The sequence below is a fragment of the Sus scrofa genome, chromosome 6 (genome assembly GCF_054392235.1).
Source record: "Sus scrofa isolate SSC_HxYL_T2T_F1_AM1 chromosome 6, Sscrofa_HxYL_maternal_Yorkshire_Landrace_v2.0, whole genome shotgun sequence".
NCBI classification, from domain to species: Eukaryota; Metazoa; Chordata; class Mammalia; order Artiodactyla; family Suidae; genus Sus; species Sus scrofa.
Genome location: NC_139388.1, coordinates 30,157,926 through 30,170,448, shown reverse-complemented (window position 1 = coordinate 30,170,448; position 12,523 = coordinate 30,157,926). Strand labels below are relative to the sequence as shown.

General features: G+C 40.1%; 1 protein-coding gene across 14 annotated transcripts in view; it reads right to left on the bottom strand.

The window, feature by feature from the left end:
* NFATC3 (nuclear factor of activated T cells 3) overlaps positions 1-12,523 on the bottom strand; it is a 140,581-nt gene that overhangs the window by 51,746 nt on the left and 76,312 nt on the right. For 12 of the 14 annotated variants that reach the window (XR_014805694.1, XR_014805695.1, XM_021094126.2 and 9 more), the window contains 4 exons: positions 11,653-11,825; positions 6,916-7,056; positions 2,919-2,974; positions 999-1,125 (listed from right to left, as the gene is read on the bottom strand). Coding sequence is in view for 10 of the 14 variants with exons in the window: in XM_021094126.2 (XP_020949785.1) it covers positions 999-1,125; positions 2,919-2,974; positions 6,916-7,056; positions 11,653-11,825 (497 nt within the window). In the remaining 4 variants the exon portion in view is untranslated. Of the gene's footprint in view, positions 1-998; positions 1,126-2,918; positions 5,771-6,314; positions 7,057-11,652; positions 11,826-12,523 lie in introns of those variants that run through there. The other 2 variants (XR_014805696.1, XR_014805697.1) reach the window with 2 other exon arrangements.

The window sequence follows — 12,523 nt, the reverse complement described above, 5'->3', positions numbered from 1 at the left end:
ATTCATTTCCCTATCACAAAAATTAGATAACCATACCACCAACAGCAGTAAAGCCTGATGGTGCAGAGTTCACTGGATAGTCCCAATGTTCTAAAGGTCATAAAGGAGAAAAGAAAGAGAAAAAAAAAAAAGGAAAGGAAAAAAAAAATACTTAAAACATACTCTCTGGGGAGAGACATCACATGACAGTTTCTGCCTTCTCTTATTGTTAGCTGCAGATTTATTTCAGCAGGATTAAGTACAATTTAGCCCTTCAAACCAACTGTAGCACCTTAACTGTACCCTGACTATTAGCAGCAATCAGCACACTGGACTCCTCTGCCCGAAAGCCTTACTTTCAAGGTAGAAGTTGGGTACAGGAGATAGTGGAATAGATATGAACTACTAATACCAAACTGCCACAGGACTATAATCACAAAACAAGATCTCAGTTGCATACTTCCTTCTTTTAAGGCAAGAATTTCCCATCTGGCATTGTCCGCTAACACACAGCACTAACAAACTCATTTGTATCATCTTTTCAGTCTTTCTGCAGGTCCTTTTGTTTGTATCAAACTTTAAAAAGTCAGCAAAGTCTTAGAGAGTACTTTATAGTACAGGCAAAGAGAGTTGTTTTTGCTTCCACAAGCTATATAATCTCCACTGAAAGTGAAGCCTACAAAATTTTTTCATTGATATGACCCTTAAAAGAACATAGACAGCTTTAGCTGTCTGTCTGTTGAGGCAGAGGCAATTTCCTTACTACTCACAAACTTTGCATAAGAGACTGCCTTTTGGTGTCCTTTGAATACTATGATTGACTGTTTAGTATTACAAAGATAACAGCAGTGAACACAGTGCAGGAGCTAATGTTTAAAGTCAACACAAACTTTACAGATTAGGCTTATGCTGGGATTTTTATTGATTGTAAGTACCCTACTTTAAACACTATAACACAAGACTCACTGAATACCTTTTTATTCATTATGAAAGAAAGCTCTGTAAGTAAAGCATCATACCTGGTGTATAAGTAAAACGTTGAGACTGGCTTTTTTTCCTCTTGCCATTGCAAAGATAAAAGTGCACCTGCACTGCAGCTGTAACTGCTGGGTTATGATATGGAGGAACTTCAAGGACAATGTGAGCCTAAGGAGCATGAAAAGGAAGATTATGTTACACTCAGAACTAAAAATGAAATGCACCTGCTAAACTTAACACATCTCATGAGCCTTAACTTCTCCGGCTCTTCCATCGTAGATTACTGTGCACATTAACTGGTCATGTAAGTCATTTGGAGATTTACTCTACAGATATGTTATTTTTAACATAAAAGTTCTTTTAAGTAAACCATTAAATTTGTAGCAGAAATAAAAACAGTCTTACATTGTGCTCTACTAAATATTACATGTTACTATACATCTTAACTGGAAATCTGTTCCAGTTTTACATCAAGTTTAATAGTTCACAAGTTGTGTTATAGTTTAGATTTCTTAAACTTTATATTCTAAATGTTCTAAACTGGCAATACACAAAATCTGTAACCCTATCAAAAATAATTTTAAGGAGTTCCTGCTGTGGCGCAACGGGATCAGCAATGTCTCTGGAGTGCTAGGATGCACTGGCCTGATTCCTGGCCTGGTCCAAGGGGTTAAGGATCCAGTATTGCTGCACCTGCACCTCAGATCTAATCCCTGGCCTGGGAACTCCACATGCTGCAGGGTGGACAAAAAGAAAGTAGTAGTAGTAATAATAATGATAATGATAATAATAATAATAATAGTAATAGTAATAATAGTAATAATAATGATTTTACATAAGCAGGGTGAAAACCTTCAGCCCCAAACCAACTGCAATCCTTATCCGAATTTTTCTAGGTCTCTGGAGAGTACTGTAGAAAGTGGTATTGTCTTGGGAGAAAATTTTGTCTCCGTTCTTACCAGGATGAAGGGGGACCACAGCTTTCAGTGCTGAATCCTGGAAGGCTTCACATGGAGGAGTTGGGAATAATGTGTTCAATACTTAAACCCCTGAGGGCTTGTCTTCCTCCTATTTTTTGCCCCCCCACCCTGCCCCCCATGTATGTCCTTCACTGAATTCAGAAAGATAAATTAAGGGAGTTCTCAGCATGGCTCACTGGTAACGAACCCAACCAGTATCCATGAGGATATGGGTTCGATCCCTGACCTTGCTCAGTGACTTAAGGATCTAGCGTTGCCACAGCCGTGGTGTAGGTCACAGACACCACTCGGATATGGTGCTGCAGTGGCTGTGGCTGGCAGCTGTAGCTCTGATTCGACCCCTCGCCTGGGAACTTCCACATACCTTGGACGCAGCCCTGAAAAGTGAAAAAAAAGAAAAAGAAAAATAAGTTACGGATAACTTCAGTAAGAATCTTTTAATAATCTTTCATTTCTTTTTTTTTTTTTTTGTCTTTTTTGTCTTTTTTGCTATTTCTTGGGCCGCTCCCGCGGCATATGGAGGTTCCCAGGCTAGGGGTCTAATCGGAGCTGTAGCCACCAGCCTACGCCAGAGCCACAGCAACGCGGGATCCGAGCCGCGTCTGCAACCTACACCACAGCTCATGGCAACGCCGGATCATTAACCCACTGAGCAAGGGCAGGGACCGAACCCGCAACCTCATGGTTCCTAGTTGGATTCGTTAACCACTGCACCACGACGGGAACTCCATAATCTTTCATTTCTAATTGATCCTTTTCTATTCACACACAAAAAAGAAGATACCAATTGTTTATCCTTCCTAAAATTTAATTTTAGTATCAGGAATGTATCTATCTAAGGTCCAAAATTCTAAAAATTCTAATTTACTTTTCTGTTATTCAACAGATATAAGATTCCTCATCTATACTAGAAGGCAGCATTATACAATTTTCTCACTAAGCTTCTTAAGTATTTCTACAGAAAAAAGGTAACCATCTTACCCCTTGACATTTTTCCTTGATTATTTTCCCTTCTACTTCCCACTGAGGTCGCCCATCTGTTGAAACAAAGAATTTACAGTTAAAGTAATTCAAGTCAAAAAGCATACAAACAGGAGTTCTTTTAATGCACAGGAGGTTAAGAATCCAGTGTTGTCACTGTAGCGCTCAGGCTCCTGCTGTGGCCTGGGTGATCCCTGGCCTAGGGACTTCCATGTGCCGCAAGCAGCGAGGCCGAAAAAAAAGCATACAAACAAAATCTTATGTATTTAGTATCACAAATACTAATCCTTACTGGCAAAAGGATTCTTCATCTCACTGACTTCCTGTTAAGAAAATAAAATGTGGAGTTCCTGTCATGACGGAAACAAATCTTACTAGCATCCATGAGGACGCATGTTCAATCCCTGGCCCTGCTCAGTGGGTTAAGGATCAGGCCTTGATGTGAGCTGTGGCATAGGTCGCAGATGCAGCTCAGTTCCTGTGATGCTGTGGCTGTGGTGTAGGCCAGCGGCTACAGCTCTGATTCAACCCCTAGCCTGAGAACTTCCATCTGCTGCACGTGCTGCCCTAAAAAGACAAAACAAAACAAAACAAAAAAAAAAAGAAAAGAAAATGTATTCCCACAGGGGAGTTCCCATCATGGTTGAGTGGAAACAAATCTGACCAGCATCCATGAGGATGCAGATTCAATCCCTGGTCCCACTCAGTGGGTTAAGGATCCAGCCTTGCTGTGAGCAGTGGTGTAGGTTGCAGACATAGCTCGGATCCTTCATTGCTGTGGTTATGGTATAGGCCAGTGGCTACAGCTCTGATTTGACCCCTAGCCCCTAGCCTGGGAAGCTCCATATGCTATGGGTTCGGCCCTAAAAAGATTAAAAAAAAAAAAGTGTACCCATGGGAAAAAAAGGTGAAGAAAGATCTTGGGCTGCCTGAGGCTGCAGGCCCCAGAGAGTTTATTTTACCTAGTGATGTTCAAAAATCCTCTGAGAATACCTCTACCAAGTGGTGGCCAACTTCTGCTTCTATGCCTTAAGTAATAGGAAACTCACTCCCTAACCAAGAAACCAATTTCATCTTTGGATAATAACTGCTGCTAGAAAGCTCTTCATGATAATGACATCTGTCTCCTTCTAGTATCCAACGTCTGGTCTAAATGCAACTCTTTGTAACCAATCCCCAACTACCTTGTGTGCTTCTCTGTGAGACAATATTTCAGATGTTTAAAAGTAGCTATGTTTTTGCCTGTGTCTGCTTTTACACGGGCTACCATTCCCAGTTCTGCATCTATCCCTTAAACGATATGTTAGCCCTCCTGGTCATTCTTCTTTGAACCTTCCTCCTCCAAAGTGACCATCAAATGCATCAGTCTCAAGACCAAACAGACCAAGTGAGAAATGATCCAGCATGAAAGAGAGTGACTGAGGTTCCTGCCATATTACATGGAGATACTGTGTCTCTTTTAATAAAAATTTTCTGGGAGAGTTACACCACATTGACTCTTACACTTACGTGTGGGCAGTGTACAAGTCTGCCACATTTCCTACTGCCAAGCTCAAGCTCCCATAACCAACTGGGTTTTTTTTAAACCCAATACTTGTGAATTTTTTCCTACTGGATCTCATTTTCTGGGATTGCTTGGCTTGTCAAAATTTTTATAGATACTGATGGTCTTCTGAATTATTTGCTAGCCTTTCCAGTTGTGTTACCTAAGGTCCGACCAGTACATTTTCTGTCTCTTCATCCCAAGTGAATTGTTCACTTGGGGAGAGCCCCTGCTACCAGAGCTCTCACTCTATAGTACATAGTCTTATGTACAGCTATTCTAAAGCATTCTTTTTATACTACGGGCATTCACCTAGGGACTAACCCATATAAATATTTTCACACCTTGCATGACTTCATCTGGAATTAAACGTCTTCCAGATTGTGACTATCACTTTCTGGCCCAATAACCAGATAGTAGCTATCCCTGTGCACAAGAGACACTACAAACATTATGCCTTCTCAGAATTATAGCTCAGTTCAGAAATCATTTGCTAAGTCTTAATATGCCAAGCACTTGAGGTTCCTGAGATAACAGAGATAGGATACCCTGGCCTGTGTCTGTGGATGAAAGGTGAATATAAACTGTTCATTATAATGATATGTGGCAGATATAATAACTAATAAAGGTGTATTCTGGATATACTAAGAGTCAGAGGTGAAGGTCCTAAACCTAGTTTGGGGTAGGGGTATGAGACAAGGAAAGCTTCCTGAGTAGCTGTTGAAATTAGGCTTAAAGATAAGGTCAAACTAAGATAATGTAGGGGGAAGAGAAGTCTAGGCACCAGACACAGCATGAACAGAGTCAAGATGGCAAGAAATGACATGATATAGGGAACCATAAACAGATGTTCTGGTGGAGTATAAAGGAAGGGAGCAGTAAGAAATGAGGCTGTAAAGACAGGCAACAGATTATGGCCAGAATGCCACATTAAGGAGCCTAAAAAAATGAATGAAGGGATCGAGGAAGGTGCTTTCAGAATGGGAGTTGCATGTTTACAACTACAATCTCAGCCAAACCAATACTTGCCGCCATTTAAAATGACTCAATTTAGAAAAGCTCTTATAGGAGTTCCCGCTGTGGTATAGTGTGGGTTAAGAATACAATTGCAGGAGTTCCCATTGTGGCTCAGCTGTAACCAACCCAACTAGTATCCATGAGGACACAGGTTCAATCCCTGGTCCTGCTCAGTGGGTTAAGGATCCAGCGTTGCTATGAGCTGTGGTGTAGTTCTAAGATGTGGCTCAGATCTGGCATTGCTGTGGCTGTGGCGTAGCCTGGCAGCTGCAGCTCCAATTTGACCCCTAGCCTGGGAACTTCCACATGCTGCAGGTGTAGCCCCCACTGCAAAAAAGCAAAATATAATAAATGAATAATTCAACTGCAGCAGCTTGGGGCACTGTGGAGGCACAGGTTCGATTCCCAGCCCAGTGCAGTGGGTTAAAGGATCTGGTGTTGCGATAGCTGTGGCTTGGGTTCAGTCCCTGGCAAGGGAACCTCCATATGCTGCAGATGCAGCCATTAAAATATAATAATAAAAACAAAACAAAACAAAAAACCCCCAAAACAAAAGAAACGCCAAAAAAAGAAAAACTGACTTATAAAAAAAGCAATTTTGAGAAAAATGCATGCAGTATTATATAAAGCCCCCAAGTGGGAAAATATATAAACTAAAACCATAAAGAAAATAAAACAATGATTTAGGAGAAGGATCCATTTGGAAAGGGGCACCAAGAGGCCTTTCACAGGTAACTGTCTCCTTTCTTTCTTTCTTTTTCTTTTTTTTAAGGGTTGCACCCACAGCATATGGAAGTTCCCAGGCTAGGGGTTGAATCATAGCTACAGCTGCCAGCCTATACCATAGCCACAGCGACGCAGGAATTGAGCCATGTATGCAACCCACATCACAGCTCACAGTAATGCTGGATGCTTAACCCACTGAGCAAGGCTAGGGATCGAACCATGTCCTCATGGATACTAGTCAGGTTCATTACCACTGAGCCACGATGGGAACTCTGGGATTCTTAATCACTGTACCACAGCAGGAACTCCAAGATGCCTAGAGCTTTAGGAAAACTATTTTATGATTAGTATCAGTGATACATCTGAACAATTCATTTTAACCTTGTACCCCTTAGTTTGAGGTCAATCAACTCAAATCTTAATTAACTCAAAGAGTAACTGATTAACAACATTGTATTGGTTTCTAATGTACAGCAAAATGATTCAGATAGATATTTTTTTTTTCAGACTCTTTTCCAATACAGTTTATTGTAAGATATGAATAAAGTTTCCCTGTGCTATACAGTAGGACCCTGTTGTTTATATACTTAATATATAGTAATTTGCATCTGCTAATCCCGAACTCCTAATTTATCCCTCCTCCCTCCTTTCCCCTTTGGTAACCATAAGTCTGTTTTTTATGTCTATGTCAACTCAAATCAAATTATTTACCTTGTCCTTTTTCAAGAAAGATGATTTTGGATTCTGGAAGAAAATTAGATCCAGTAATAATCATTTCATGACCTCCATTTACAGAACAACTGTTGATACTGTACTTCTCAATATGAGGAAGTTCTTGAGCAGACCGCTGGGCTGTTTTATGATTTTTAAGAGTTGAGAAGAAACAAAGTATTAATTTACAAACTTTCATATGTAAATGACAAGTTCTAACTGTAAAAGAAGCAAACTCTGGTCTTTTAAAATGCAAGACAATGGTAACAATATCCACTAAAATAACTATGATATTTAGAAAACAAAACAGACTTAAGATTCATGCGATTTCTAAACTATTTTCTTAGACTACAACTGTAGAGAAACTAAGAAAAATTAATGCCTGCAATTTCATACCAACTCTGACACATTCATCTCATCCACTTTTCTCTTTTTAGCTTGTCTCTAAAATGCAAATTAAATCCAAAGATGCGTAATTATACTGCATACAATTAAAAGAGACGTTTTAAAGGAGAAACACCAAGTAGTCCTTTCCTCAAAAAAAAAAAAAAAAAAAAAAAAAAAAATCTAGACCATTACCTTCCGGACAATCTTCTAAATAACTAAAAATAACTCAAGTATACATGTAGTACACATTTCAATATGCAATTTTAATTTTTTTTTTTTTTTAGGGCATATGGAAGTTCCCAGGCTAGGGGTAAAATCTGAGCCACCTACACCAAGCTCACAGCAATGCTGGATCTTTAACCCACTGAGCAAGGCCAGGGATCGAACCCACATTCTCATGGATACTAATCAGATTCTTAACCCGCTGAGCCACAATGGGAACATCTCAAAACTCAATTTTATTTATTTACTTTTGGTCTTTTTGCCTTTTCTAGGGCCACTCCCTCGGCATATGGAGGTTCCCAGGCTAGGGGTTGAATGGGAGCTGCAGCCGCCGGCCTACACCAAAGCTACAGCAACACGGAATCCAAGCCGCGTCTACGACCTACACCAGAGCTCACGGCAACACCAGATCCTTAACCCACTGAGCAAGGCCAGGGATAGAACCTGCAACCTCATGGTTCCTAGTCAGATTCGTTAACCACTGCACCACGACAGGAACTCAATACGAAATTTTAAAAAAATGAATGTAAAAACTTCTGTAGTACACTACACTCTTCCTTGCCAGGATATCTGTTTCATTATTTTATTTTATTTTTTGTCTTTTTTGCCATTTCTTGGGTCGCTCCCGTGGCATGTGGAGGTTCCCAGGCTAGGGGTCTAATCAGAGTTGTAGCCACCGGCCTACGCCAGAGCCACAGCAATGCGGGATCTGAGCTGAGTCTGCGACCTACAGCTCACAGGAACGCCGGATCCTTAACCCAGCGAGCAAGGCCAGGGATCGAACCCGCAACCTCATGGTTCCTAGTCGGATTCGTTTAACCACTGCACCACCATGGGAACTCCATTGCCAGAGTATGCGAACATAATTTTTCTTAAAGCCTAGCAGTTGTTATTTAAACCATTAACTTTTCATTGGTTTCACCTTTTTCTGATATTGACTCATTCCAAGTTGCTATATTTCCTGGAGATCCTATTTTTGGTTTTCCTTTTCTTGTTTTAAGATGCTCGAGTTTCAAGCTATAGATTATACTTCTTTTTGACTGGTGAGGTTCTCTAAGGGTTTATTCCTGCCAAATGCCTAAATTACTAGGTTTTTCTCTGGATTAAAACAAAAAGTGTGGAGAATACTTTCTTCATGTTTTAGAAACAGATATACTTTTAGTACTACTACATGGGGAGAAAATTAGTGGCTCTGATAGTCAGCTACGCTTTGTCTGCCCAGAACAATATTTAAAGAAATTTAAACAACTTGAACACCTTTACAAAGCATATGCTCCCAGTTCACTATGTTTTCCCCAACTTTTACCAAACCATAAAAGGTATATGAATTGGATCCCCACTCCGTTCAAAGAGAATGTTTCATAGGGGAAAGGTTTGAGATTTAGGATGAACTATGACTTAGCAAGTACCAAGCACCAATCTAGATCTCAGAAAATACTTATGTCCCTACTTATGTTCTAAATGGCTCACAAAGTAAGGGCATAAAAACAAGCACTGTCTATACTCTAGGGAGTAGACTCATTCAAGTTTAGATTTTTTACTTTCTAAATTTTTTTATTCTTAGGGCTGCACCAGCGGCATATGGAGAGTCCTAGGCTAGCGGTCAAATCAAGAGCTGCAGCTGCTGGTCCATGGCACAGCCACAGCAATGCAGGATCCAGGCTGTGTCTGCAACCTACACCACAGCTCATGGCAACACCGGATCCTTAAGCCACTGAGCAAGGCCAGGGATGGAACCCACATCCTCATGGATACTAGTTGGGTTCATTACCACTGAGCTATGATGGGAACTCCCCAAGTTTTAATTTTTTTTTGGCTGCACCCATAGCATGTAAAAGTTCCTGAGCTTGGGATCAAACCTGTGCCACAGCAATGACAACGCCAGGTCCTTAACCCACTAAGCCACTAGGGAACTCCAAGTTTTAGATATTATGGTGTAAACTAGCCATCACAAGTATATTCAATGTAACAGCAAAAATATGTTAAACAAATGACACAGCCATATTAAAATATTATGCATGTGCTGAAAGGTTTCTTTTTTTTTTTTTTAGGGCTGCATCCGTGGCATATGGAGGTTCCCAGACTAGGGGTCTAATCGGAGTTGTAGCTGCCAGCCTAGGCCACAGCCAAAGCAACACCAGATCTGAGCTGCATCTGGGACCTACTCATGGCAACGCTGGATCCCCAACCCACTGAACAAGGCCAGGGATCAAACCTGCATCCTCATGGATCCTAGTTGGGTTCATTAACCACTGAGCCATGAAGGGAACTCCCTGAAATGTTTTTGAAGACTATTTAACAATATGGGAAAATGCCCACTATAAGTGAAAATACCAAATACTGTGTGCATGTGTGTGTATACGTGTGTGTGTGTGTGTGTGTGTGTGTGTGTGTGTGTGTATGTATACAAAAAGAACAAAAAGAAAATTAACAAAAGTTAATTGTGACTATTCGGGAGAAGAGATATTACAAAAGATTTTAATACTACTTTTTGTACATTTTCTATATTCTCAACAATAATCACAAATTCACATTAATAAACTAAAAGAAAAAAGAGAAAATCATTTCCGAGTAAATTCATCTCAAAAACTCAAACTACTCTATGAATTGATATTATTTAAATTATGTCACTAAGGGAGTTCCTGTGGCTCAGCAGGTTAAGAACCTGGCAGATTGTCTGTAAAGATGTGGGTTCCACCACTGGCCTGGCTCAGTGGGTTAAGGATCTGGCATTGCTGTGAGCTGTAGTATAGGTTGTAGATAAAGCTGGGATCCGGTGGTGCCATGGCTGTGGCATAGGCCTACAGCTACAGCTCCAAGGGAACTTCCATATGCCATAGGTGTGGCCATTAAAAAAAAAAATCGCTAAAAAATGGAGAAATATATATTTATATGGGCATCTTTTTGGCAGAGTAACGAAGATTCTGGCAATGATAGCTGTTTTTAAGAAGGGGAATGAATTCCCACTGTGGTGCAATGAGATTGGCAGCATCTCTGGAGCACTGGGAGGCAGGTTCCATCCCCCACCCAGCACAGATCCCAACTGCAGCTCAGATCTGAACTCTATATGTGTTGGGGCAGGAAAAAGAAGGGGGTGGGAACTACTTGACTTGAAAATTTATTTTTCATTATGTACTTTTCTTTCTTTGAATTTTGTACATGTACCTGTATTATCTATTAAAAATTAATACAAAAATTACTTCAACAGTGATTCTACTACCATGGGTTGGCTCAGTGATGCCCTCGGTCAATTGGGAAATGATAAACTATTACATCAATTCAGCAAACAGCAAAAGGAGGCACAGAAAAAGTAATACAGTAAGAATGTATGTTGTTAATAGAAATAAAATGCTAATGGATCCAAAAGAATAAAATCTGTATTCTAGCCACAGCTCTATCACCAATAAGCAAACAACCCTGGAGGAGCACTTGAGATACTTGTGTCTTAGTTCCCTCCTACACAAAGTTAAGACATGGAATTAGAACACTTCTAAGTCTATGCCCTAAAGATCTAAACCACAGTCTCAATATTGCAGTCCTATCAGTTAACCTGCCAAAGGTCCACAGTTCTTCAGGGCTTGAGTAGGTATAAGGTTCTAAGGGCTTTTCCCATTTCTTGGCTTTGAAAAACCGTGGAAATAGCATTCACTTTCTCAATCCAGTGTTGTAAAAACATTTATTGTAAAAAAACAAAAAACAAAATCCTCTAAGTCCTTATTTAGCTGAAGTATCAGCTTGCAAAGACAGGCATCTTCCAACATGAAGGCTGACATTTTTAAGGAAACAAAGATGACCAAGTATCAGTGACACTTAATGTCAGAATCATAATTTGGCTCAATTGTCATCAAGCCCATCTTCCACATGTTAAGATAAGAAAAGTGTGGCCAAGAGAATGTCCATAGCCACCCAGCTACCTAGGGACAAATTATAATGAGAAGCCATTTTCTAATTCCAAGGTCAGTACTCCTGCCACCTAAACATGTAGCTAGTCTTCATATAAGAAAACCACACCAGCCATCCAGGCTCTGTGTTTCAGTTTACTTAATGACCCAAGCACTATATTATAACCAAAACAGAGAATGACCTATTATAAACAACATTTTAAAATACCATCACAAGCTCACTTACAGCATTCAACAGGTATAGATGCTGTCTGCAGAGAAAGGACTTTTCCATTGGGCTGTGGGATGTGAACACGAAACACAAGTCGTACTCTAGTATTCTTCCTGCCAATATCAGTTTCTCCTTTTCGAAGTTCTATATCTGAATTGCGGAGTTTCAAAATACCTGCACAGTCAATACTAAGGAAAAAAATATACAAATTTTATTTACTTACTGAAAATTAGTGGTTCTAAACAAGTCAGGTAAACAGTTATTGTTAATTTGCCAGGAGGAACTCTCAACTACCCAAAATCAGGTCACAAAAGAAAGATATGATTGCTATTTTTTGCTGTTTAAATTATGTGATTTTAAATGTTTTCGTATGACAAAAGTGTAATACTAAGTGTGTCATACTCTCTGGAAAGAGAGCTGTCAATAATTCCTCCTAATTCCTGCTGCACTCACATGCTACTTCTTCAATTAGGAGGTGGAGTAACTATGGGCCTTCCCTTGAAAGCGGGCCTTAAGGCTTGCTTTGACAAACAGAATGTGGCCAAGTGATTCTGTGTAAGTTATGAGCCCAACATTTAAGAGGTCCTGTAACTTCTACTTTTGTTATCTTTGAACCCTGAGCCACAGCATAGAAAGTCAAACTAGAATGCTGGAGAGAAAGGCCCAGATAGTCCTCAACTACTCCAGTTACCCCAGCTGAGCTGCCAGCTAAATTCAGATGCATGAGTGATCCCAGCCAACACTATATGAACAGATCAGCCAAGTCCAGCCAATAGAAGAATCAGGAAAAACAAAAAAGTTATTACTTTAAGCCATTAAATTTTGGGGATGGTTTGCTTTTCAGAACTAGATTAAGTGATTATATACAAAGTAAAAGACTCTAATT